The 25,997-nt window shown below is 38.3% G+C and overlaps 1 protein-coding gene across 1 annotated transcript; it reads left to right on the top strand.

Moving 5' to 3' along the window:
* Window positions 1-2,005: 2,005 nt before the first annotated feature.
* LOC139459793 (SH2 domain-containing adapter protein E-like) lies at window positions 2,006-25,997 on the top strand. Its single transcript, XM_071241701.1, has 6 exons — window positions 2,006-2,555; window positions 17,537-17,639; window positions 19,483-20,202; window positions 20,573-20,726; window positions 22,023-22,142; window positions 23,186-25,997. The coding sequence occupies exons 1-6, from the start codon at window positions 2,007-2,009 to the stop codon at window positions 23,364-23,366; spliced, it is 1,827 nt and encodes a 608-aa protein (XP_071097802.1). The 5' UTR covers window position 2,006; the 3' UTR covers window positions 23,367-25,997.

The following is a 25,997-nucleotide window of genomic DNA, read 5'->3' as shown; positions in this document are numbered from 1 at the left end:
TGACCCCTAGATAAATACTGATAAAAAGGGCTTATCTTAATCGTATGGATTCCATGAAACAAACCATAGATTAGGTACATGATTAAGTTATCCGCTTTCCTGATTGGAGTTGCATGGAGTCAGTGCAATACGAAGTCATCCTTAGCAACGAACATAAAACAAACATTGCTTGGTAGTTCTGTTACAAATAGAGGAACATGTTTTGTGTAGTTTGTTTCCTTGATTTCAGTTAGAGAAATGATTCCGAGCAGATAGGTAGTGGATTTGACTTCCGTGAATATTTAAGTTGAGCTTAAATGTAAGAATATAAATTTTAAAAAAAACACTTACATTTGAAGTCGGCGTTAAAACAACAAACACACACACACTCCTGTAGCGAGTGTAAATATACGCAGTTTCAATTTCTAGTGTTATATTTCAAATGTACGCATGTATTATGTTGGTTTGAAATTAAACGAGGAAGAAGATGTCTTAAGAGAAATCAATAGCCATTATATTCGTTGGCTCCAAACACGACGAAAAATATCCTTCCTTATAACTTTTTGACATAAACAATGTTGAGTTTGACGTCAACGCATGTATTAATTGAAATCCATCATAAAACTGCTTTGGCGTTCTGTCAAGCATATGGAAGTACCGAAATGACTTGAGGAATACTTGACCCATAAAACATACTTTCTTCAATGTTGAAAGAGTTGAAATATCAGCCTGTACCTTTTCAAGACAAAACAGTCCCCCAACACTCTATTGCCTTCAAGAAGCGACGAACGGATGTACAGGCTAGTTGAGTAGGCTGATTACGTGTCAGCGAACGTTGGTAATATAACAAACAGTGGTTTGTCTGGTCCTGACTCGATTCATTACAGGCAGTCGTGATGTGTTTGGAAACTTGACGGTGGCGTAACACCGGATGCTGGCTAAAGCGGCACCTCAGCGCAACGTCACCGCATTTGGCGAAAACGGCTACAATGTGTCGAGCGAAAACGGCACCTCTATTTTTAATAACGACAACAACGATTTTTGTAGAAATATATATGGTTCATTTACATGGTATTTGATGTAACACCAAACCAAACAAATAATCCAAAATAAAACAGAAGATACTAGTCCTGTTAGATCGAAACAGCTGCATTTTATACTCGGGGTTTACTTTAAATCCAACACAGCATGATTATCCTTTTCAGGAAATGTTGCTTGTTGGCATATGTTAATCTAAACATCCTTTGTACGTTCAATAAACAGTGAAAATTACCCAACTTTTGAGTGAGTTAGTGAGTGAGTGAGTTGAGTTAACATCGATTTGAACAATATTCCAGTTATATCACGGGGTTTCAGCTTAATGTGGGAGGAAAGCCTGAAGTGATGTAGGACTCAGACGTTTGACACGTTGGAGAAACCTACGAGCACGGGTATGGTGCCGAAAAAAGTGGAAACATAATCGGGGCGAACCGGAATGCGAACTCACAATCATATGTTTCTGGGGTGCCCAAGGGACGCAACTCAGTACATCGATTTGCGGCTCCTCAGAAGACTCGGCTTTCCCCAACTCTTGAGCTTGAGATTGCAAAACAATGCTTAATCTTCTTTGACATTTCTGTAAAATATTTTGAATAACCACATTTAAAACAGTCCTTCTATTAATAAAATATTAGCAAGTTTCTGGCTTCATAAGTTTCTGCTTGTGTGCTTTCTCATTTATATGATTTAATGTGAAGATGTATAATTTGATAAACATTGTGTTCCTGTGATGTGTAAGTTGAATTGAAACGAGTTGTTTGTGTCAATCTTTCTCACTTTCATACAAATAAGTTCATGTTCTTTCAAAAACAAATTTACTTCCTTAACAACTTTCTACCGCTAGCAACAAATGTAAACATACCCACGTGTAGCATATTCATTTTACCCAATCAAAAGTAAGGATGGTTTCACTCCGTAATGGTGTAAATATTTTTATCCAATCAAAGAGCTGACTTCCGCGAAACCCGAAATCAAGGAAGAGCAAAAACATGGACCAGACAGGAAGATCGGTTGCGAGGGAACGAGCTCTATCTCCGCCCTTCTCAAAAACGACTGGCCACCTTGGGCTAAATCGACTCAGCGGAGCCATACGGGAAGAATATTACTCAGATGTATACACGCTTGAGAAAGAGCGCTCCCATTCAGCGCCGAAATTTCACAGTGACAACTCCCTCGGAAAGTGGCCCCCTGACAGAGTCTGGGCACAAGACAATGTTCGAGACAAACATCACTTGTATGATGAAATTAAGGAAGATGTTCCAAACAGTGACAGTCTCCATGATTACGAGCTAGCGAAGGACATGGGCGTCAATCAGTCAAAATCATATTCCTTTTTAAAGGAAAATGGCCCAGGTCGGAACATTCGCTTGCTGTCTAGTAGCAGGAACAAGGACAACCGCCCTCCGGCTAAGGTCCCCATCGTGATAAAGAAAAATAGCGCAACCGTGTTGAGTAATAATAATGACATTGAAAAAAAACCGCCCGGGGATGAAGAAGGACATTCGATCGCCCATCCAAAGGATTCGTTACCGAACAGGGTACGGAATATCATTAATCTTCTTCTATACACGATGCATTGTCTAGTTATTACAGTAGGTACCGGCTACACAACACAGAGATTACACATGATGTCATTGACATCGTAATAATTTATAAAAGAATCATTTTTTTATAGATATGTTGGTAAAGGAAGTGATAGTTTTCTTTTAAAAGTTTACATTTAGGAGTATGATTGTGTTACTTAACAATACACGAGAAACGTCAAACCAAACTAAAACTAATATTCCACTAATATGTATATAGATTTTAGAACATTGCTGCATGCCGCTTTCATATAGAAACACCAAAACGAATTTCACAAAAACGTCAAGTCCATGTTTTTATGCTTCTACAAATCCACTCCACGCCGTGCATGTCTGTAATGATGCATTGCATTGCTATACCATGTATACTAACATAGCTAGAAACTTACCATATTATTCAACATAAGGGATTGGTCAAATACTATAGGGACAGCATCCCCCTCACCCCATTTTATGTAACATTAGGGGCGGTCGGGTAGCCTAGTGGTTTAAGCGTTCGCTCGTCACGCCGAAGACCCGGGTTCGATTCCCGACATGGGTACAATGTGTGAAGCCCATTTCTGGTGACCCCCGCCGTGATATTGCTGGAATATTGCTAAAAACGGCGTAAAACCATACTCACTCACTCACTATGTAACATTAATTCATAGCCAACCAACCCTCCATCCCCTACATGTAATGTTAATATCTATATTCAAAACAAATATTCGGAAAAAAAATATCACTTTGTTAATTTTTATTTTTTTATGCCCTCCACCCCCCTTTGTAGTTGTGATAAATATTTGGGACCCCCTTGTCGTTTTCTTTTCACAACTCTTCCCACCTCACTTGGATCTCACCGGCCCCACTCACAGCTAGAAACCTACCATATCAACAAATTGCTCAGATTGATGCTCATGGTGTCAATCACTGGATTGTCTGGTCCAGACTCTATCATTTACAGACCACCATCATATAGCTGGACTATCATCACTGATGTTGTTCATTGAACATAAGGTGCAGTGAGAAACTTAATCTGTTAAACTCTTATAACAAAGAGTATGCAGTTCCAATTCCAATTCTAGCCCCCTTGAATATTGTTAAAATAGCAGCACTTCACCATGTACACCCACTGTATATGACGAACTCTTTTTTCCAAAATCATTTGTCCAGTATTGCAATATATTGAAAATAGTCAACAATATCAAAATCCATTTTAAATCATTATTTTCAAAAAGCATATGACACTTGAGTTAATGACTCGTCTTCACATTGACTGAATTGGTTGGTCACAACACGACATCACCTTTTGATAAGGAAATGGAGAGTTATTTTATATACTCAAACAGAAACTGAATAAAAACCCAGGCAGCTAGTGCATTTGTAGGGGGAACCACAAGTTTCAGGAAGTTGAATTCTTTGGGTTTGTTGAATGTTACTTTGTTGGTGTTATGTCAGAACATGTTACCATTGTTACTTTGTATTATGTTACAGAGCTTGAAAAGGACTCCTGTGTGATGTTTCTGCCCCTTTATTATGTTCATGAATCTTGTCCATATTCCCTGATCAACAGGAATTACATTCATGTTGCTGACAATAGGAAAGTGACACTTTGTGGAAGTTTTCAATGTTTGAATACTTGCAAGTAGATCTCAGACCGATATATTTGATGCATACTTGCAAGTTGATATGAAACCAACATGTTTGATGCATACTTGTTGGTAGATCTGAGACTGATCTAAAGATGGTTCCATCAATGTGTAAACACCTCTGAGCTTTGACACTGCCAGCAGAATATTTGACGAAAGGATACACTAAGAAAGTGTATGTCAAGTAATAAATAAATGAACATGAATCTAATATTTCTGACATCTTTAATCCTTGACTAACATTTAGTTTTTGAGCACGCTGAAATGAATATTTTGTTGTTAAATTGTCTTCCAAAACATGACACAAAAGAGCCCAGAGAATCCCATTTTCAGCTGAAGAGTGAGTGAATGAGTCAATTTTCCAGCAATATTACGGCAGGGGACACCAGAAATGGGCTTCACACATTGTACCCATGTTGGGAATCGAACCCGGGTCTTCTTCATGACGAGCTAACGCTATAACCACTCCCCTCCATGACAATCTAGATATGTATACAAAAGCAAGTCTAGCCAGCTCTAGTTAGCTCTGTTCCATCAGCATCGGGAAAATTATTTGTTTAATTTTAGAGCCGAGAAGGGTATTGTGTAATATAAGATATCAAAGACTAAATGTCAGTCTAGATAGGTTTCTTGTTGTGTTTGCATGAAAGACAAGATTAGTCCCCACATACTCTCTACTATTAACATCTTAGACAGATAAGAATAGACAGGGCAGGGTATGGATGTACAGAGGGAGGGTAGCCAGCTAATGGAACAGATGGCCAGGTTATGTAATGTGCCTCCAGGCTGACACCTGTGCCTCCACATGACCTCTCCTGACCCCATGTTCATTAACAAGTGTGCTCTACGGCTTACCCTGAAGCTTCTGCATTGATCCGGTACATGGCTACAGAGTTCTGTTGAATAGATCTTGCTGTACGTATCTACCAATGGAGGGTTTTGTTCTTTTTCATGACATATGGTAACTGGGTAAACAGAAGAGGGGGAACATCTGTTGCTGGTAAAAAACCTGATTCAGTCCACCTTGACCCTGAAATTTTATGATATCTGTGTTATCCATTAATCATGTCAAAACTCATATTGAGAATTCGTGATTTCAGTTTATTGTTACATGTGTAAATTGACATTTTTTAATGGTTTGGAGCATTTATTTCAACACTAAATATAGTAACTTGTGAAATAGTCAAAACGTTAAATTGGTTCCGTTCTTTGTACATTATTTTGAGACTAATACAAAACTACACAAAAGCATAGAAAAAGCAGTACTTTGTTTTGCATAATTGCCATTTAGGTTAACCAAAATATTATGGTTGTATGTTATGTGAAGTACTTGAGGCAATTCTGAGAATATTTCATACTTATTTGTGTCTTTCCTTACATGTATATATATATATTTCCATATCCAGCTTCCACAATATTCAAATTTCTGAGAAACAGTTACAATATACCAGGATAACAGCAGCCATTGTTAATGTGTCAACACATAACCCCCAGCCCGGTTGTCACCACGTTTGTCTTTGTGTGGCTCTGTGTACATCTGCTGTATAGAAATGTGCTTCTAAGGATAGTACTGTGACCTATTCAGAATAGTGAGTAGTAGGCATTCCAGACTGCATAGTGTGCTAGTCGTAACTACTTTCAACTGCGATTCATGTAAGTGTGTACACTCTTAGCATGGTACTGATTTACAAAATGTCTGTTGAAATATGTTTGGTTTCATAAGAACTTAATTGACATATATAAAGCTTATCCTTATCCATAAACAGCCCTTTACTTCACAGAGATTCATCAACAGCTTCAAGTGTGATACGAGACGGTCGAGTAGCCTAGTTATAGTGGTTAAGGCGTTCGCTTATCATGCCTGAAGACCCAGGTTCGATTCCTGACATGGGTACAATGTGTGAAGCCCATTTCTTGTGTCCTCTGCCCTGATATTGCTGGAATATTGCTAAAAGCGGTCATACTCACTCACTGAAGTGTGATCCCACATTGTACGAAGTTAAGGTTAAATGCAGTGCTGTTCAGGGTTAAAATACCACAATTCCAGAGCCAACAACCACTTTGACTCCAAATATCTCTGGTGTATAACACTAATCTATTACTTACAGCATTCATATTATTATTTGATCTGTTCTCCTGTAAAGAGTTTCAAACTATCTTATAAACATATTTAATATAATATGGATGAAATATTTGTTAAAAACAAATTATTAATATATCAAAGTGGAGAGCTATTTTTATAAATTGAATTCACAAGACAGTTGTTGGAGTTGGAAAGAAATAGGCAACAAGAAATTGTTTTGATAAGACGGTTCCTTTCTATCCATGTTTTAAATATTGAAGTGACATCTGCACAGTGTTTATTGATAAACATGTATGTATGGTAAACAAGTTTTGACAAATCAGCCTGACAATCCCACAACAGTCATGCAAACATGAGCATCTACAAAGGTCATCCATAGTACACTGAACTCTGGTAGATAGACTGAGTGAAAGGGTATAGTTTACATCAGTAGTGGTTTCTTGAGGCAATGTATGCATGATTAATTTGATTGCTACCTGTACCTAACAACTTCCTGTATGGCAGTGTAGCTGAATGATGCTGTGTGTCCCCAGGGAGATAGATAGTCACACAGGAACACCAGGTATAGGATATCTCTTACTGCATACAGTCAACCCTGGGTATGTGTTGATCATGTTGTTCCAAAGGCCAGTATGACTCTGGTTTCAATATGTTAATTTACGTTTCAGTCTTAGTGATTGGCTGATCAGTCTGGTCAGGGTAAATGTTGATTTTCATGTTGTTTACTGTTGACCAACATCAGTGTCAAGTCAGACTGTCTAGACATATTATAATCAGGAAGCATTTCAGTATTTGCATAACATTTTAAGACAGCCCATGTTTCTCAAAGCTCTCACTTTTGTTGACTTTTAAGCCAACATATGATATAATAAGAATATGTTGGGTTTTTGTTGATATATATTAATCAATATTCAGAACATGCAGAATCTTCAGTACATATTTCTCAGATGGATCATTGCCAATATTTATGTGAAACGTACAGTTTCTGTGTCATGTATGAGTTGATATTGAAGACTTATATGAATAACTTTGTTGATAATTTGTGAATGTTATTTTATTCAGTATGAATCAGTGCGTTCACAGTATGTAACTTATGGTAACAATGTTGCCTGTCATACAATACAGAAAGTCATGAACATGATGAAACATGATGGTACAAATGGTAACAACTGATAAAGAAGATGTGATATATCACAGCCTCTGTGTGCAGCAATACATTGTTCAACTACCCGAAACTATGTTCAACATGTCTTAAAAACGTATATATATATTTATAATCTTTTATGCACGTTTTTTCAGATTCTGTTGTTTATGTGGGAACATCTATAAATTCAGGGAACTAAGTTTTAGATAAGGCCATTGACAGATGGATTAATGAAGCGTTAAAAGTTTACCCTGCCCACCTCACTGCCAAACACCTTTCGAAACACAATTGTATTGGCCTCATGCATTTCCAGACCAAAAAAATGAAGGTGTGTTGTCTTCATTCCTTAACACAATCTCATCTCGCTTCTTCCCCACCACCACCACACACACACACACACACACACACACACACCATTGCTTGTAGTTTTGTAAATTTATTCGATGAAAATATTTTCTGATCCTATTCCATTTGATGTGATCTAGTCATTTTTCTGTTTCCACTCTGTCAATACTATTTTTCTCATAGGATTTTCAAGGTAGCCTGGTTGCTATATCATTTTCTTGTGGAAACCCCAGGTATGATGCCCCACACATGTACTAAATGTGTTTAAGCCCATTTTTTGTGTTCCCTTTCTCTATGTGGCTGGTAAATGGGTATTTTAATGCCATATAAGCATTATACTAGTTATACCATGGCACATCAAGCAAAAAATTGGGCCAGACAAACCAGTGGTCGATATTATGAACATTGCCCCATGCCGTCACAATCTCACCCTGAGGTTGCAATAAATATTCAGACATGTAAGTTGAAACAAATCATGAGCCTGATGGATGTCAAAACAATCCTAAATGAATATGATTAACTTTGTTGTGTCTGGTTGATTATATCTGTTCAGAGTGACTGCCTTTGTCTAAAAGTAAAACAGTACTTTGCATGTCTTGTTATGATGATTCAAAAATAAGTATTTGCATGTGGACTAAGACACATTTTCAGATATGTGTTCTGATGTTTACCTCTAAGTAGTCATAGATAAGTATTAACAGATTTTGTACAATGATTCATTGAAGATTTTAAATTAAAAATTGGAAAAAAATCCTTCAATACTCAGGATGTGGAAACAATGATATTAGCAGTAAGAAACAAAGTTCAAGTGTACCAATGACACAGTTTGCCATATGGTGCAACAATGTCAGATAACCACTTAAATCAAGTACTTCACACAACCATCAACTCATATACATTATCATGAATATGACTCCATAAACATGAGGACTGTTCTTCATGTTCTTAGTTGAAACTAAAGTTTCTTAAATTCCCGGTGTCTAAAATTACTCGGACAACATGATGTTTTTTTCAAGCAGTTCCTGTTTGTTGAAACACAAACACATGGTGTGTGCTGTGTGGGTCAAAGGCTACTCTCTCTGTTTAGGAAGTGCCTTGACTGAATCACCTCATCAGGAAAGCATTGTCTGTGGTTTTGTCATGTACTGGTGGTGGCACCTCGCTGTCAAGGTTGTGAAGGGCGGAGGCGGGATTACTCATCACTCCTCCACATTTCTTCGTGCCAGGGGTCAGATGCTTCATTTGATACGATTCCTGGGATATTTCGAATCCTGCTTCTTCCTTAACCCTTTTTTTTGCGAACACCTGGTGTCATTACTGATTTTCAGTGATCAAATATAATCATTTTCTTTGTCTTTTGAGCCCAATGGAATCTATTTCGGCTGATAATTCTCTGATGTTCATTGTCACTTGCAATGGCATTACAGTGTAAGAATGAATTAGTCAATACCAGTCTGTCAGATCCGGTTTGGTTGGTAGACATATCTAATTTTCTTCTTTCCATTTTGATAGTTATTCTGGCTTCAAAATTCAAAGCTTCTTTACAAATACTTTACTCGGTCCATGGAGTGTACATCTTTTTTTTACGAAGCAAACAGGATGTTTTATAGAAACAGAGTTCATCCTTCCACCTTCCATCCGGCCGTCCACTTCTCAAAGTTAAAGAAATGAAATTTTGCATGCTGATATTACTAGTCATGAGTTTGAAAATTGGTTTTGTAAATTCATTTTTTACAGAGTTCTGGCCCTTGTTTCGTGCTTTTCAACTTAGTGCATACTGAATGAAATGGGGACAAGTTTTTTTTATGATGACATAAAGCGACCCATATGACTATTTCTCTTTAAGGCTTATAAGGGCTTTTTGTTCATGTTGTTTGTGGTTTATATTCACACTATATGAACAAACAAAATTCTTAGAATGAATGTGCCCCATGGTGGGGGTAGTGAAAACGCTGTCTTCTTCTTATTATTATTTCATAATAATTGAATTTGTTTTTTCTCTTCTTCAAATATTTTAGAGCTGATCCATGAAACAAGAAATACATTTATCTGGCAAAAGAAAACAACATGAGCATGATAATTCTTTTTATGTTTTGACTCATGCTCATGAAAACAAGAATTATTTACATTTGCCTAAAACAGGGACAGTCTCTCATCTTTCTAATTTTTTATTCTGGTGTATTATTCTGCAACTAGATATAGAAAAACTTTAGTCCAGTTGACCCCCAGTACCCCTCGCCAACAGGATGTGCCCCTTAAAGCTAAAGTAGAAAATGAAATACATTTCCTCATAGAATGTGATATTTACACTGACTTACACTACATGCACTATGGCATGTTTACAGAAATGATGTCAAACAACATGATCCCATCTTTTAACTCATCAGTCGAAAAGTCCAAGCACCTCTTTGATATGCCAAACATTATTTATGAACATTGTAATACTGTTTTAACCTGATGTATCAACGACGTCAGATGTTGTCTTGACCGTTTCACATATACATGTTCTTGTTCCTGTTGGAACTGATAGTATTATGTGTTTACCTCTGTCTGTCTGTATGTCTGTCTGTCTGTGCGTGCGTACGTGTGTTTACATGTGTTTATGTGTGTTTGTGATAGCATGTGCAAGTATGATCGTGTGGGATCATGTGCTATTGTACTGTACTATACTGTACCATACTTTGTTGTGTGCATTTGAATGATATTTATACCAAACTGATACCATTGATTTTACTAGACTCTCATAACCTCTGGGTTGTTTCTGTACCTTTTGGTATTTACTGTATTATTGACCTGTTTTAATTTCAAGAAGGATGTATTCTGCAGGATATGACTGTACAGAAAGTGGGACTTCAATAAACAACTTTTCTCTCTTTGTAGTTATGCAACTGTTGATTAACCAGTTTCCTTGAGCCATCTATCCTCTTAGGTAACAATAGCATAATGTCTGATGTCCTAATAAGGTGAAAGCTTCCTCGTTGTTATGAAAATGTATCTGAATTCATATTTATTACTTCTTGCTGAGATGTTAATTTCAATATTTGACCGCCTGCGTGGTCTAGTGGTAGAGCGTCCTCCTGGAAAGCAGAAGGTCTGGGGTTTGATCCCCAGTCATACCAAAAGACGTTAAAAGATTGTACTTGTTGTTACCCTGTCTGGTGCACGGCATTAAGGGGCTAAAACAAGGACTGGTCGGCTCGGAGTCAGTATACTGTGTCTGAGTGTGGTATTCATGTTACACTGCGGCATGGTATCTCAATGAGCTATCACTATATATTGGCATCAGTCCGGACTAGTACAAGCAGCCACACACACAAACACACACATGCATGCACGTCGCTATGTAAGTGCAATAATCTTGGACGCAACGTTAAACCCCATTTCACCTCACCTCATGTTTATTTGAATATTTATTTGTGAAAAATATTTGCTGCAGATATAGATCTGAAAGATCCTGAACTCATCATCTTTGTGGAATTTTGTTACACATGTCCCTGACTACAACTAAGTAGATTTTTTCAAATATTCAAAATATCCACCACCACAGAACATTTTAGTAAAGAAAAAAGCCAGCCACCAGGCTCTTCTCCTTAAAAATTCATTCAGCACACTGCTTTTGAGTGTGTGGAGACTATTCATAACATCCTTGAGTACAAAGAGGTCAGGTTTACCGTATTCGACATGATAAGCACCTGGGGAGCTCTCAAAATTAGAAATAGGGGCTCTAGATGTCTTATTAGAATATAATTTTGGTGAGAGAAGAAACAGAGTTGAAAGATCGTAAATTTGTGGTTTATGCTAACAGCCTGAAATGATACAAAGGAAAAGTATGTGCGTATGATACACGGCAGATATATTTTCCAGAATTTAATTGCCCATTATGAAGGGTGCTTATAACACACAAGTGCGTATTAAACACGAATAAATAAGTCTTGTGTACATTGATCAATCGGAAGGGGTGCTAATTGGGATTGTTCACTAGCCAATATATTAGCAAATATCGCCGTGGGCGCTTATTAGAGCGGGGCGCTTATTACATCGAATATGGTATTTGAAATTACCATCATAGCAGTTATCAAAAATAGGGTGTTTGAAATCAGTTGAATATCAAGGTCTTGTCTTCAACATGCTCACCATGCTCAGTGTACTTTTAGGAGTTATCATGATGGACAGATATTTCTTGCTTGTTTAAGTGATGTATCTGGCATAATCATTGGCTGAATCTGGAGGTCAAGGTCGCTACTCACACAATAAGCAGAGCAAACAGCTTACTACCCGATATAACCCAAATAATTTCAGTCTTATGACAGGGTATTCACCAAATTATGCATTCATGAGCAATGAGATATCACTCTTTATCAGTATATTAAAACACTTTTTGAGGTTTTTCATACTTAAAAGACCTAGACCATAATGTTTTATCTCACCTTATATTAAAATACTTGCTTCTTTTTGAGTAGGATCAGGCAATTATTTTCCATGTCCCGGTAGCTTGCTGAGAAATAAATCATAACACACCTTAGGTTACTTGCTTATCTCTCATAGTATCGTTGAACTGAAATGAACGTATGTACCTATATGCTCACACACAGGGTACATCTCAAGATCAGTTGACAACTTATAATGTTTGATGACAAGCATCCAGTTTGGCACATCCTCATTTATGTTTGACTACTGTCTTTGTGCATAACTGATAATGTACACTTTCTAACCAGAAGCCACAACTGTGAAAGAGGAAGTGTATGTTATACACAACGACAATGAGTTTTCATTTGTTTCCAAAACATGCAGAAGTGAAAACATCACTGCAAGGTCACATGACATGTCTGCTTGTCAACACATCTGAAGGACACACAGCACACCAATACCTAACATACTGGAGCTGGGATGAGTCCAAATTTACTACCCAGGTACCCACCCCCCTATTGCCCGACTCTACCGGGGTACCTGCTGTACTGGTCTCAAGAGAGGGATAGTTACAAAATGTCGATTGGGAATTTTTGGTTTGACCGTAGCCCTGGCAAAATGTATTTAGATACACATATATAACAATCTGGTCATGCATACACTGAAGTTGATTGAAGCTTTATCTTTACTCAAACATATAAGATATAGGAATGTGTGCATAGTCAGAGAGAAATGCGAACATTAGTGACTTGTAGTGTTACCATAGAGTTTTAGATAATTTTTGTCATTAAATCCTATATCCTGTGACTAACCACGGGTCATGGTAGTCCTGTGGGTAGTCCTGTGGGTACCTGGGTCCTTTACTCAGAACCCCACTGACCCAGGGACCGAAGGTACCCATCCCAGTCCTATATCAAACATATTTAATTTCAAGTTAAATATTATGTTCATATATCACGGAGTGTCAAGTTTAGCTTGCTTGGTGTCATGTTCAAGAGGAGGCACAGTGTTTCAGAGTCAGTGTAGTGTTGCATCAGAGCAGCCCTAATTGAAGGAAGGATGCATTATTCATCATAGCAATGTTGATACTTAGATAAGTGTTTATGTTACACACTGTCACTGTCTCTTCCCACTGCTGGCAGGTTCCTGTCAGGCCAACACAGATCATATTCCCATCCATGTGGTGTACATGTGCTAGGACTGTCTCTGTGGGACTAGGTTCCATTCGGTTGTTGGAAAATTGATCTGAAAGGAATAATGAGGCCATATTCATGTTATGCTTGCAATGTTGATCACCACCTTCATGGAGCAGATCTCATTGGCCTTGTCATGATTCTAGTTCATGCTTCTAGCTTCTAGTTCATATTGTATATGCAGTTTATTTGGTGTGCCAGTGGAATTTTTCATTTGGCTGAATAAAACCACGGACTTGTATGTGTGGTTATATAGGTCCGTGATAAAACCATATATTGCTTTTTAGATTATTTTCTAACTTTCGGTATATTTTGAGTCGGTGTATAATCTGTGTAAACAGCCTGTTCAGGTTTCTGCTTTGATGCAGGTATTTAGTAAAAGAAGGTAATTATGTAGAGGTGAATATCAGTCAGTAACTGTCCATTCCTATAAAAATAATGGAGCAGAGGCATTGTTAAGGAATGGAGAGTTACGAGGTTATTCCCCAACTTAAAACTCATCCCTACTTTTAAACTTTGACAAAATATTCTGTTGTTGAAAATATTTGAAAATTAAACCAGAACTCTTTGTTGTCTGTATGTAAACTGCGTGAGTCGCCCTTGCGTGATGCACAAGGAATGCGTTCTCTGCCGCTATTGCACATGGGCCAAGCTACGGGGCGAGCTGACATTAAAAAAAACAATACAATGTACATCGCTCTTCATAATTTTGTTGGGTCCTAAACTAGTATTTATCAATCGCTTGCACATTGTTAATACATGTTGATGAGAATAATAGGAAATATAGAGCCCTAAACAAGAATATATATATATATTACCTGATTTGCTTTTTCTTGTCAAAGGTTTATATGAACATCATTGAACCTGCTCTAACACAAATTATATACATATTATTTTGAGCTTTTAAGCATTATGCAAAATTATGAAAATATTTAATGGTTAATTTCACACCATACATTCATGTGCCACCGCAGCTGAGGTTGACAATTACATGTTCTCCAAACAAACATGTTTTCGGGAAACAAAATGAAATTATTCACTTGCCAATTAATGTAAATTACTGTAATTCAAAATGTTGTTTCAAGATCATGTATATAGTTGACTAACAACTCTCCGTTCCTGAAAAATAATGGAGCGTTCAAACAATAGAATGATGTCACAGATATGTTTTAATTTCATATATTTTTAGATTTTGACAAAATAATTTTAGAGTATGAATTATGTTTTAAATATTCATGTTAACATGGTCAAAGTTTATTTCATGTACAGCTGATGTATATAAGGAAGAGAATTTATGGATGTCAGCTTCTATATTTTGAGGAACATGTTAATAAAGAAGTTGACATCCATAAATTCTCTTCCTTGTGAGTATCACTTCTAAATCCCATTCAAAAACTTGAGCTGGTGTATAGATTCCATAATTTTTAGAATCATGTCAAACTGAAAAATTCTATATCTGGAAATTCATGAAACACACACAATAAAATGATACTTTCTTTTGATATTCTTCATAAGGTAGGATGCTGACATATTTTAATCAACTCATTTCTGTACATGCTGTATGGCACAAACTTCCTACAGCTAGCCACTGCGTGAGAGAGACAAAGACAAAGAGAAATACTGAAATTACAGAAGTTTATTATTAATTCAAACTGTTCAGTGCTAGAGACTGACCTTGCTTAAGGATCCTATTCTAAAGGCCTATCCTTTTACAGGCTTGGTTAGATTACGTCATACTTGAAACATGATTAATTGATTTCAAGACGGAGAATGGGTAACGAGGCAGTGTTTCATCGATAATGTGGATAAACTTGCATTTGCCTCAGAAACCAGACTGAATAAATGTATTATCACGTTTATCACGTATCTCTCCTTGTCCTGAAGTTGTGGTTATGTGTTTGTTTTTTGTTTGACGCCACACTCAGCAATATTCCAGCTATGTGACGGTGGGCTGTAAATAATCGAGTCTGGACCAGACAAACCAGTGATGGACATCACGAGCATCGATCCATGCAATTGGGATACGATGACATGCATCAACCAAGTCAGCGAGTCTGACCACCCGATCCCATTACTCGCGTCTTACAACAAGCATAGTTGCCTTTGTGGTTATGATCACATGATGAAAGTGATACAATACTTGATCATCTTCAGGTTTATTGCAATGTCCCTGGGCCATATTCACTGTAAATTTGACACCTTCCAACTTGCACATGATGCACATGACAACTTGTCAAAATGTTTTGTAATCCCTAGGAAATAAAGTTTGAAAACATTGTTAACTTATAAAAAGTTGTTTGTAAGTTGAAATGTTATTTCATGAATTTTATGAAACTTGTTAACATACATCATGTATGTTGCAGATAGACAAACTGCAGCACAGTTAGAGTGTGTGTTGATGCAGCTTTGTGTTAGCATGTAATGTGTAATGCTGACACTTTAGCTTTACATTTGTTATACAGGAATTACCAGATGCAAAATTCTGCATCCTGTTCTCATGAAATATGAAAACTGACACAGACAGTAAAAAACTACAAAGTGCATCCTCTGGGATGCAGAAGCTTCATATGTGTGTTTAGTAAACAATACTGCTTCTTCCTGATTTGGTGCCACTTAAAAAATTGATAATTTAATAATATCAATACACAGTCGGGTGCTGACCGATCTTCTAGCGCTAGAACTTTTAACTAACTTCTTCTGAGCATGCACAATCTTATGTCACTTGTGGCTGAATACTGTTGAAGCATGTGGTGTCTCCTCAGGCAAATGGCTTTGTTTGAAAATGCCTCTGTAAACCCAGAAGTGAGTGGGTACCCGGTAGGATGAGATGGTAATGTGACTCTTAAGCTTCTAACACCTCACAGGCAGCTTGGATTGTATACTTCCCAGTGAGCGCACACTGTACCATAGCCCAGAACGATGATAATGTAGCACCAGAAATAGGCTTCACACATTGTACTTATGTGGGAATCAAACCCCGACCTTCGGCATGAAGAGTGAATGCTTTAACCACAAGGCCACCCCACTGCCCCACTCTGAATAGACAAATCTGATGATAAGATATTTATGAGGAGAAGAAGGAAGCTAAGTTATTTTTATAATAGATTTTGTGATCGTAAACACTCAGTGGACTATTCATTCCTCATGTTCTTCATCTTCTTTACACATCTTCCTGTGGCAAGTGAGTTAACTGACTGTAAAAGTTCAATTAAAGTTCAAGTTCACCCTTGCCTATCGTTGTCAACAGATATTTTCTAAATCTTTTCATGTTTTTAATCAAGGTGCTCACGTGATTTGATGCACTTCGCGATGTAAGACTTGTTTTATCACAATATAGATCTTAATTATCGATCAGATTGTCTTGACTGGGTGCCACCGTTTTGTTTGAAGCAAATGCAAGTGATAAGAGAGGTTAAATCTGATTGGTCAATAGAAGAGGCATAGAAAGGACATAACTCGTAATAGCCACTGGTGGCGCTACGATCGAGCCCAGGAATTCCAGCCTAGTTCAGCAAGGGTGGAAGCTGGACTTTTAAAGTCAGTTAACTCTCTTGCCTCGGGAAGATGTCTTCACATGACTTCCTGGAGAACTGTTTGGAAGAGAATTTCTGCTTTTTCAAAAGGGATTAAAATATGGATTGTTTAACTGACCCAGTTCATCAATGTAAAGAGAATCATACCAAAATACATGATGCAATCCTGATGATATAAGCCTGTCACGTCAAATGAGATAAGTTGACACATCTGCTTACCAAGACTTACACCCGAATTAGGCCTCCAAAGGTTGTCATGACATAGGGTCAGGGTTTTACTTTGACTTACAATGATGTACAACACTGGGGCCCAGGGGCCCACCAATAATGAAGAATTAATTTCAATTGTAGCACTACGACTATCGTAAGTCTATGTTAAGGTACAGGAGTTACAATCATCTAAGCACAAAGTTAGTTCTATGGAACAGGGCGCAGTACTGGACGATTTGATAATTGCTTTAATTGGAGGACCTTTATATTTCTTGTCAAGAATATAATACAGAGATGATATATATTTTCTGCGTTCATTTTTTGTATTTGTGTACTGGACGCACATTTCTGCGGCGTGTAAACCCAGTTGTTACTGACTGATGTTTGTTCCAGGTGCGTCTTGGTGACTACACTCAACCAGTGGATGCTACCAACTTTACGTGGGGTCGAAACGACGAATACTGTGAACCCTACGTTGCGGAACAACTTATCAAAGGTTTGAGAAATTTATGAATCAAGACTGCTGCCATCATTACCATAACATATCATTTGGAACCAAAATCAAAGGACTTGAATGACAGGGATACAACAAACTCCAGGGGATAATAAAGCTCAGTTCATTATATCCATAGTTCGTTACTAGACAAATGTGTCCACCATCTTGGATTGAAATGAGAATTGAAAATATGAACTAAAATATCACAAATTATTTAAATCTGTTCCATTAATTATATTCTAAAGTTGAATTCAATAGTTTTTACAGTAGCTTTGGCGAAATCGCATGTGTACTTGTCAGCAGATCACACCAACCCACCTTTGTTGACAATAACCATGATCAGATTATGCTATACTGACACCTTGAGATATAAGTCATTGATGTGTTTTTTGAAAATTGTATGTCAATATTTTTTATTCATGATACAACAAGTCCGCTGGAAGCCTTCATGTCACTGATTGGTTGATCTGAAACGGTGACTCATCCATGTTCCACACATACAAAATTACCTCAAATAAAAGAAATGGTTCTTAGGCAATGACTTTTGAAAATATAGTCTGGGTTTTGGGGGGGCTTGTTGAAACTAGTCACCAGATAAACAGTTGTCTACCATCAACCTGGGAAAGGGCCTCCCTACATAAACACGCATACTCCTATTGCTACCATAACACGAGATGCACAGTTAAGCAGTGCACATGTAAAGGGAAGTAACCACATGCTATAATGCATCAAACAAAACATGCGACAGACTTTATGATGTGGGTGGTGCTTGAGAACCAAGACTATTATGTTTTTAGCTTAATGTAGGAAACTGCTCACTCATGCTTATGATCATGTTTATTTAAAATATATGTAGCAAAAGCAGCATGTAACATTACAAATAAAACAATGTAGATTTAAGTGTTCATGGTACTATCATAGTTTTGGAATTCATTTCTTACCATTATTGCATTCAAATTCTTTTCAGTGATTATTATTTTATATACAATTGCATATTTTTTAACTGAATCAGCTTTGCTAATACTGTCACATTTGTCAACAATGTCTTGAACCATTTCGTCATTCATGCTGACAGAAATCAATATTGTCTGCATAGATGAATACCTCAAGCCTAATGTTGCTATTGTTTTCCTATGTTTACAAGGTTGTTACTCGACTGATAATGTTTGTTTGCTGGTAATTGAGGCAAGTATTTGTTCATTGCTGGTGACTCTAAGTGACACTGATTGAATTATACATGAGTGACATTTGGGTCTGTGGGGAATTAAATAACTGTTCACTATATCTGTTAGCTCGCTGTACAGAGTTTGCTATGTGCACAGCTTCTATATGAAAATATGTAGAGTGGCAGTCGGGACCTTTTTAACAGTTTGTTAGATCTGTTTGTTAGACATGACATAAAGGTAATGGTATGATTCGTATAGCCCACTTAGAGCCTAGGGCTGGGAGGAGGCCAAATGTACTACCAAGATACCCAACCCGCTGTAGGCCTCAGGAGTTGGGTACAGATTGCCCAACTGGGAATTGTTTACTTGAGCCCTGGCAAAAACTATTCAGATACACGCATAATTTGATGTGATCATTGAATTTGACAGAAGCTTTGGTGATATTCCTCAAGTATATTTGAGGAAGGGAAGTAACCCTGCCCATAGCCTTTCCTCTCTTTTTTAAGCTCCGAACACTTTTGCTTATGGATATAGCCAAATATGAGTGCTGCGAGTTGTGAGCACATAGTATCTGCACATACCTTATGCAACAAAGAACTTATCAGTTGTAATCTCATACCAAGTCCACTGTGTCTGTTGTTTCAATGCATTCAATGATATACTTTGTGCATCTTCAGAGGCAGCTAAGAGAAGACAGTCCGACAATAAAGTGTCAGACAACATGGACGTCAATTCAGAAAGTACAGATTATAACCGAATCAATCGAAAGGCACCCAGAGAATCTGGCCAGTCCCAGACCAAACCCATCTCATCGGGTTCTGGCATCCATCTTGGAAGCGATGGCTACGACCACGCCAGTAGCTGGACAAGTATCGCTAATAAGAGTTCGGACTCGAGCCATGATACATATGAAGAACCATGGGATTCACGCACAAGACAGAGGGATTTACAAAGTAAGCTGAATCGAGCTCAAAGTGAAGAAATTCCAAAACAGTTTCCTCTTCCTGACTCTAGACGAAGTTCTCAAGATCCAGCCGCTGTGCGACGTAAACCACAGCCGTCAGACATGTACGAAGACGCATGGGACTCTCCGCTAAAACAAAAACTGTTAGAAGAGAAACTGAACGCTGCTAAGAGAGGTGGAGGAGCCGCTTCACGGTCCCCCACATCCCCCCTCCCATCTTCCCCACCCTCCACCTACGAGGAACCATGGGATATCAAGAAGAGACAGATGGAGTTGGAAGGCAGATTAGAAGCTACCCACATTCACAAGTCCCCTATTGGAACCCCTATTAGTCCCTCACGTCGCAGTCCTCAGCCCCGCCCTGGACTGGATACCTACGAGGAGGCCTGGGACCTCAAGTCTGGGGCCAAGGCTGTCAGTTATCTCAGAAGCAGTGAGTCATGTTTTATCCTACACTGTTGGTAGTATCATGACAAACCGAAGGATGTTTATTGAAACAAGAGGGACCGGTGAATGCCCCACGAATACTAAAGAAATAGTGTATGATATCACTTGGTGAATATGACAGATGGGCCGTGGGATGACCACAAGTTTATAAAAAGAATACAAAAAAGGCTATTCAATGTAAGCCCGGACTAAGTAAAATTCTTGTTTATTATATTTGCTTTAAGCAAGATGCAAGTACAATAGTGTTGTGGTCAGAGGTTAAATTCCTAAATGTAAACCTGACATATCAAGCTGTATGTGACTTGTATGTCATGTCCATGGTGACACTTGTTGAACAGTGATGTGTATTCTTTCAGCTTCCCAGCAGGACCGAGACCTGGCTCCCAGCTCCCCCCAGTCCCCCAACTCCGGCTCCCCAACCAACAAGCTGCTTCCTCGTCTCGTCACCCCAGCCACGGCATGCACCATCGGGGAGAGAATCAACCCCATCATTCCCTTACACAAGCAGAGGTAAGATCAGTCACACTTCTCCTGTAAAGGCCAAAGGGGATTGTGGGATATTTCTGTCATTGAAGTCCCACTGACATTTGTTTTAATTGCTGCGAATGTCAAACGTGGATGTAGAAGTGATGACATATTTGAATGTTTCTGTTATTATTTGGTGGTATGTCCTAGTTTATCTTTGATGTTTGTTTGTTGTTTAATACTGTACTCCACAATATTCCTGCTATATGACGAAGACCTGTAAATAATCAAATCTGGACGAGACAATCCAGTGATTGATATTATTAGCATTAATCTACATAATCGGGATTCAATGACATACATCAACTAAGTCCCCCAGTCTGACCACCAGATTCTGATGAGTTGCTGGAGACGAATACTAACCCAGATATTCACAGGGGCCTTGTTTATGTGATCATGGATGACCAGGTGCCTTGTGTCTAAGATGCTGCATCCCTTAATGGGGCCATGATTCGTTGATGCAGGGTTTGTCTCAAAGATTGTTCCTATTATCATCTTTGATAATCATATTGGCCCAAAACTCATACATGATGGTTTAAACAAAGTGGTAAACCTCTTTCACCTAGGTGTTCCGCCATCGTCAAGCTGACTTGCCATGATGTAACTGAAATACCTTTCAAAGTGGTGTCAAAACCAACTACTGTAAAACGTGAAATTAACGCGAGCGTGAATTAAATGCGAAAAATGCGAGTGGTCTTTGCTTGCATTATTGAACATCGCATTTATATCACCAATAAGACATTTTGGATAGCAGAATTACCAACTTAGACATACGCTGAAAACAAACAATTATGTATTCCACATCAATGTTTATTGAGCAGCACTTGTAACAAGTATATAAACAATGTCATTCAAACACTAATTACATCCTGTGAATTGATACTGCTGGGGTGAAGAGCGCGCACATATTGTTTTAGCTGAAGTACTCTACTCAGCGCTAATAAGCGGTGCTATTTGGTGTGTGATATTGGATCAATGTAAGGTTGGATTAAGTAGAGGATTCTCCTGTAAACCTGACAGAGGACATTTTTAGATAGAAATCCACTGATTTAAGTTATGCCAGTGTGTTATACGTGCCGACGTGACACGTAATGGGATGGCCTCAGATCTTTGTTTAGCGACAGTGACAACTTAGATCTGATTTTAATGAGACTGACAACCAGACAATCTTTTTCTATTGACAGTCACATGTACAGTGAATTATCAAATAATCAACAACAAAAAATAGCAGTTGACCATGTGTAATGTGTGAGTTTTAACATTACCTGCTTCTGTTGTCAGCTGGTACCAAGGCCGTATTTCCCGAGCCGATGCTGAGAACACGCTGCGTGTGTGCAAGGAGGGGAGCTACCTGGTCCGCGAGTCTGAGTCCGAGAGGGGCCAGTACTCTCTCTCCATCAAGTATGTAGCCCAGATTACAATACCACAAGGACGATACTCCAACCCTGCCTACCCTCAAAACTTACATACAATTTCCTTGACAACCTAGCTGCATTTACCATGCCCCCATCCATTCATCTTTCTTGAGGTCTCTGCTCCATCATATCCCCACTCAATGCATATGGATATGCTGATATTGACTGATGAATGATTGAGGGGATATGGTAACTACTAGTGCTGGGACGGCAACTAAGGTAGGACATGGGTACCAACAGGACTAACAAGACCCGAGGTTACTCACATGATATTTTGTTTAATGACAGTAACAACAAGGGCAAAAGTGAGCTTGGCTCATTAATACCCCCGACCCGCCTCGTGTGTCAGTAGTTTCAAATTAAATAGCTAGGATAGGGTTAGGGTTTGAAAAATTCCTAAAAAAATGGAAAATTAATAAAAACAATTTTTTTCTTTTGACTGCATCCCTCCATATGACACTGATTATATGTATTAAGTTTGAGATGAATCTACTGAATAGTTTAAGAGAAATCGCTTCGACAAGGTTTTCAGATTGACGGACAGACGGACAGACAGACGGAGCCTTGGTATAACTATATACCTATAATAAAGCTCCCTGGTTACACTACAAGTTGCTAATGTTCGCATTTCTTTCTTCCTATGCACACATTTCTCCTGACTTTTATATTTGTGAGTAAAGATAAAGAGTCTATCAACTTCAGTGCATGCATGATTAGATATTCATTATGTTAAACACACACACCCCGGTAAAAGTAGTTTTTGCAAAGGCTCTGGTAAGACATGTCTCACTCAGACATTTTATACTCAACTCTTGAGACTAACTGCGGGTACCCAGGTAGGGTAAGGTAATAGGGGTACCCTGGTAGTAAATTTGTACCAGCCCCAGTAACCACAACTTAAAACAGTTGACAAAATATTCATGTCTACTTGAAGACTTTTTATATCCTTTTATTATGTTTATGTCAATTATTTCAGAAGTTTCTTTGGGGTACATCTCATGTTTGACATAAATATTTCTCTCATTTCAGGAGCCGTATAATGAACATCCATCTAAGGATAACTAAGCGTTCAAATGGACAGTTTATTCTTGGTGAAAACAGTGCATTATTTGATACAATCCCTGAAATGATTGATTACTACACCCAGCACCAGGTTCCTCTAAAGGGGACAGAGCACCTCACGCTCTTGCACCCTGTGGATCGCCACTGAGGTGCAGAGCTACACTGAATTGTGGATCTCCACTGAGGTGCAGAGCTACATTGAATTGTGGATCTCCACTGAGGTGCAGAGCTACACTGAATTGTGGATCTCCACTGAGGTGCAGAGCTACACTGAATTGTGGATCTCCACTGAGGTGCAGAGCTACACTGAATTGTGGATCTCCACTGAGGTGCAGTGCTACACTGAATTGTGGATCTCCACTGAGGTGCAGAGCTACACTGAATTGTGGATCTCCACTGAGGTGCAGAGTACATTGAATTGTGGATCTCCACTGAGGTGCAGAGCTACACTAAGGTGTGGAGCTACACTGAGATGCAAAGCTACACTAAGGTGCAGAGCTACACTGAATTGTGGATCTCCACTAAGGTGTGGAGCCAGACTGGACCAAGTTCAGTTACGCTCCCCACAGTGTTGACAGGATGTGTGCTGAGAGCATAAGGACTACAAGGATCTATGTGAATGTGCTAGAATGCTATTAGAGATTTAGAGATTTCAGAGTGATATCTTTCTGATGATGACAATTGGGTGTTAAAATATGGATACAGTGGGGTAATCTTAAGTATGATACAAACTGTGATACTGTTGACAATAGATGAAACCCTGATGAAACGTGATGAAGAAAGATGAGACAGTGATGAATAGCGTTGACGAAAGATAACACTGTGCTTAAAACTGTTGAAGAAAGAAGACTCAGTGATGAATATAATTGAAGAAAGATGACACTGTGCTTAAAACTGTTGACGAGAGAAGATTGAGGTCAGGAAGGATACCATCATGATGATATTATGTTTAGAACATCATGCTTTTTTCCTGAGGAGAATCGACTTCTGGATGGCAAGAGAATTATTACAATCCTTTGCTGACTATGTGTTTGTGTTGCCTGAAGCTGTGTCTGTCCTATGACACTCGCTGTTACTGAGACATGGCTTTATGCAGTGAATATGTGTCCTTCTCATAACACTGAGTACTCTTTCTATATCATGTATACTGAACAAAACAAGTTAGGGATCATGAAAACTTTAGCAATATATTTTTGTAGTGTAGACTGAGCACCCAGTTTCATAAAAATATCGGTAAAGATATTCATGATCCCTTACATTTTTTGTTCAGTATAGATATCGTGCATGGAGGTGAAACTTCCGCAAGAACATTCAGATCTTTCCTTTGAACAAGTTTCCTGTTTTTGTGTATAACTGATTTGTTGAACAGTATTACAGACCACAGCATTTCAGCTTCTTTAATGTACCAAAAAAGTATGCTGAATTATTTACATATCATTTGCTTGTTGAAATGATGGTGGTCTCAAGGACCAGCCATTTGATATTTGGGGATGGGTGGAGTGGGGTAAATTGTCCCAGAAAATGCTTTTTAAAATTAATTATGCTTCAGACTGTTGAAAAAATAGATCATATAAAATACATTATTGTAAGGTTTTGATTGTAACAATAAAGTATTTAGGCTCATAGATTTAATTAAAACAATATCTGGTTTTGCAGATATCAGTTGAAAAGATCTTGTCTCTATACAAAATCCTCCCCCTGCCGCCCCTGAATTTCAAATGGAAGGTCCCTTATGACCTCATTGGTCAGCTAGCAAGTAACTCCCAGCAATATGGTATTTGTTATTGCACACTAGAACCCACCGATGTGATCAGCAATTCCATTATTTTGCTTCACTTTATTACACTAATAGTCATCTATTACATAATGCCAATACCATGTATACACGGAGGCCTGAGGTGAGGAGTTTGTGCCACGTGGGGCATGGTCACCTGTGCTACACAGGCTTTGTGGTCAGCCACATCATCGACCTGCAACAGTGTCATTGGAGATTATGTCGTGAATATCAATGTCTGTTTGTATTTGAAGCAGTTTTCACTTTGGTGGCTGTTGTGGCCTCAATGGTAATGTAATATTGGTTATTATGGTTATTATTGAAGCTCTTTTCCATCATTTCTCATTGTTAATGAGTAGAAATCATCAAAAATGTGTGTCAAATATTACGAAATTCAGTATGCAAAATATAAAGACATTTGAATTGGGCCTTAAAAATGTCTTTTTGTCCTGGCGTCTTAGCTTTTCAATCTGTGATCATGTTCTATTGATGCAGATATTGGACTGGTTATAACAAGGGGGGTAACTCTCAACACCTTGTTAAGTAGTAGACTTTCTCATTAGAATCTGAACCACCGTCATGTTACTCATGTAGCTGGAATATTGCTGAGTGTGGCGTTACACAACATATGTTTTACTGTTAAAATACGTCTGCATCAAGATCTGATGACACTGAGGTCGTGTCAGGTTATCTCAGGGTAACTGAGTTAACTTTGACAGCCCAATCAAAATGAAGATACATGGGTTCTTGAGCCAATCAAATGTCACGTTTCAAATGCAATTCAGCTTCAGCAATTCAGAAATATTGATCTCAGGGGGAAAAATGCGATACAGAACAAATGGACCCTCCACTGTCCCCCTTGCGAGTGTAGATGCCATGGCACTCACAGACGACAGGATATGGGAAGTATCCACAACAATAGCAATTATTTCTGTTAGGTTTTCCTGAATGGTATTCGTTTTCAAGAAGCAGAAATCAGATGTGCATGTCTGAATGCTTTGTTGT

This window comes from Haliotis cracherodii, unplaced genomic scaffold (genome assembly GCF_022045235.1).
Source record: "Haliotis cracherodii isolate W230 unplaced genomic scaffold, xgHalCrac1.p SCAF_1, whole genome shotgun sequence".
NCBI lineage: Eukaryota > Metazoa > Mollusca > Gastropoda > Lepetellida > Haliotidae > Haliotis > Haliotis cracherodii.
This window is presented reverse-complemented; position numbering and strand designations above follow the sequence as displayed.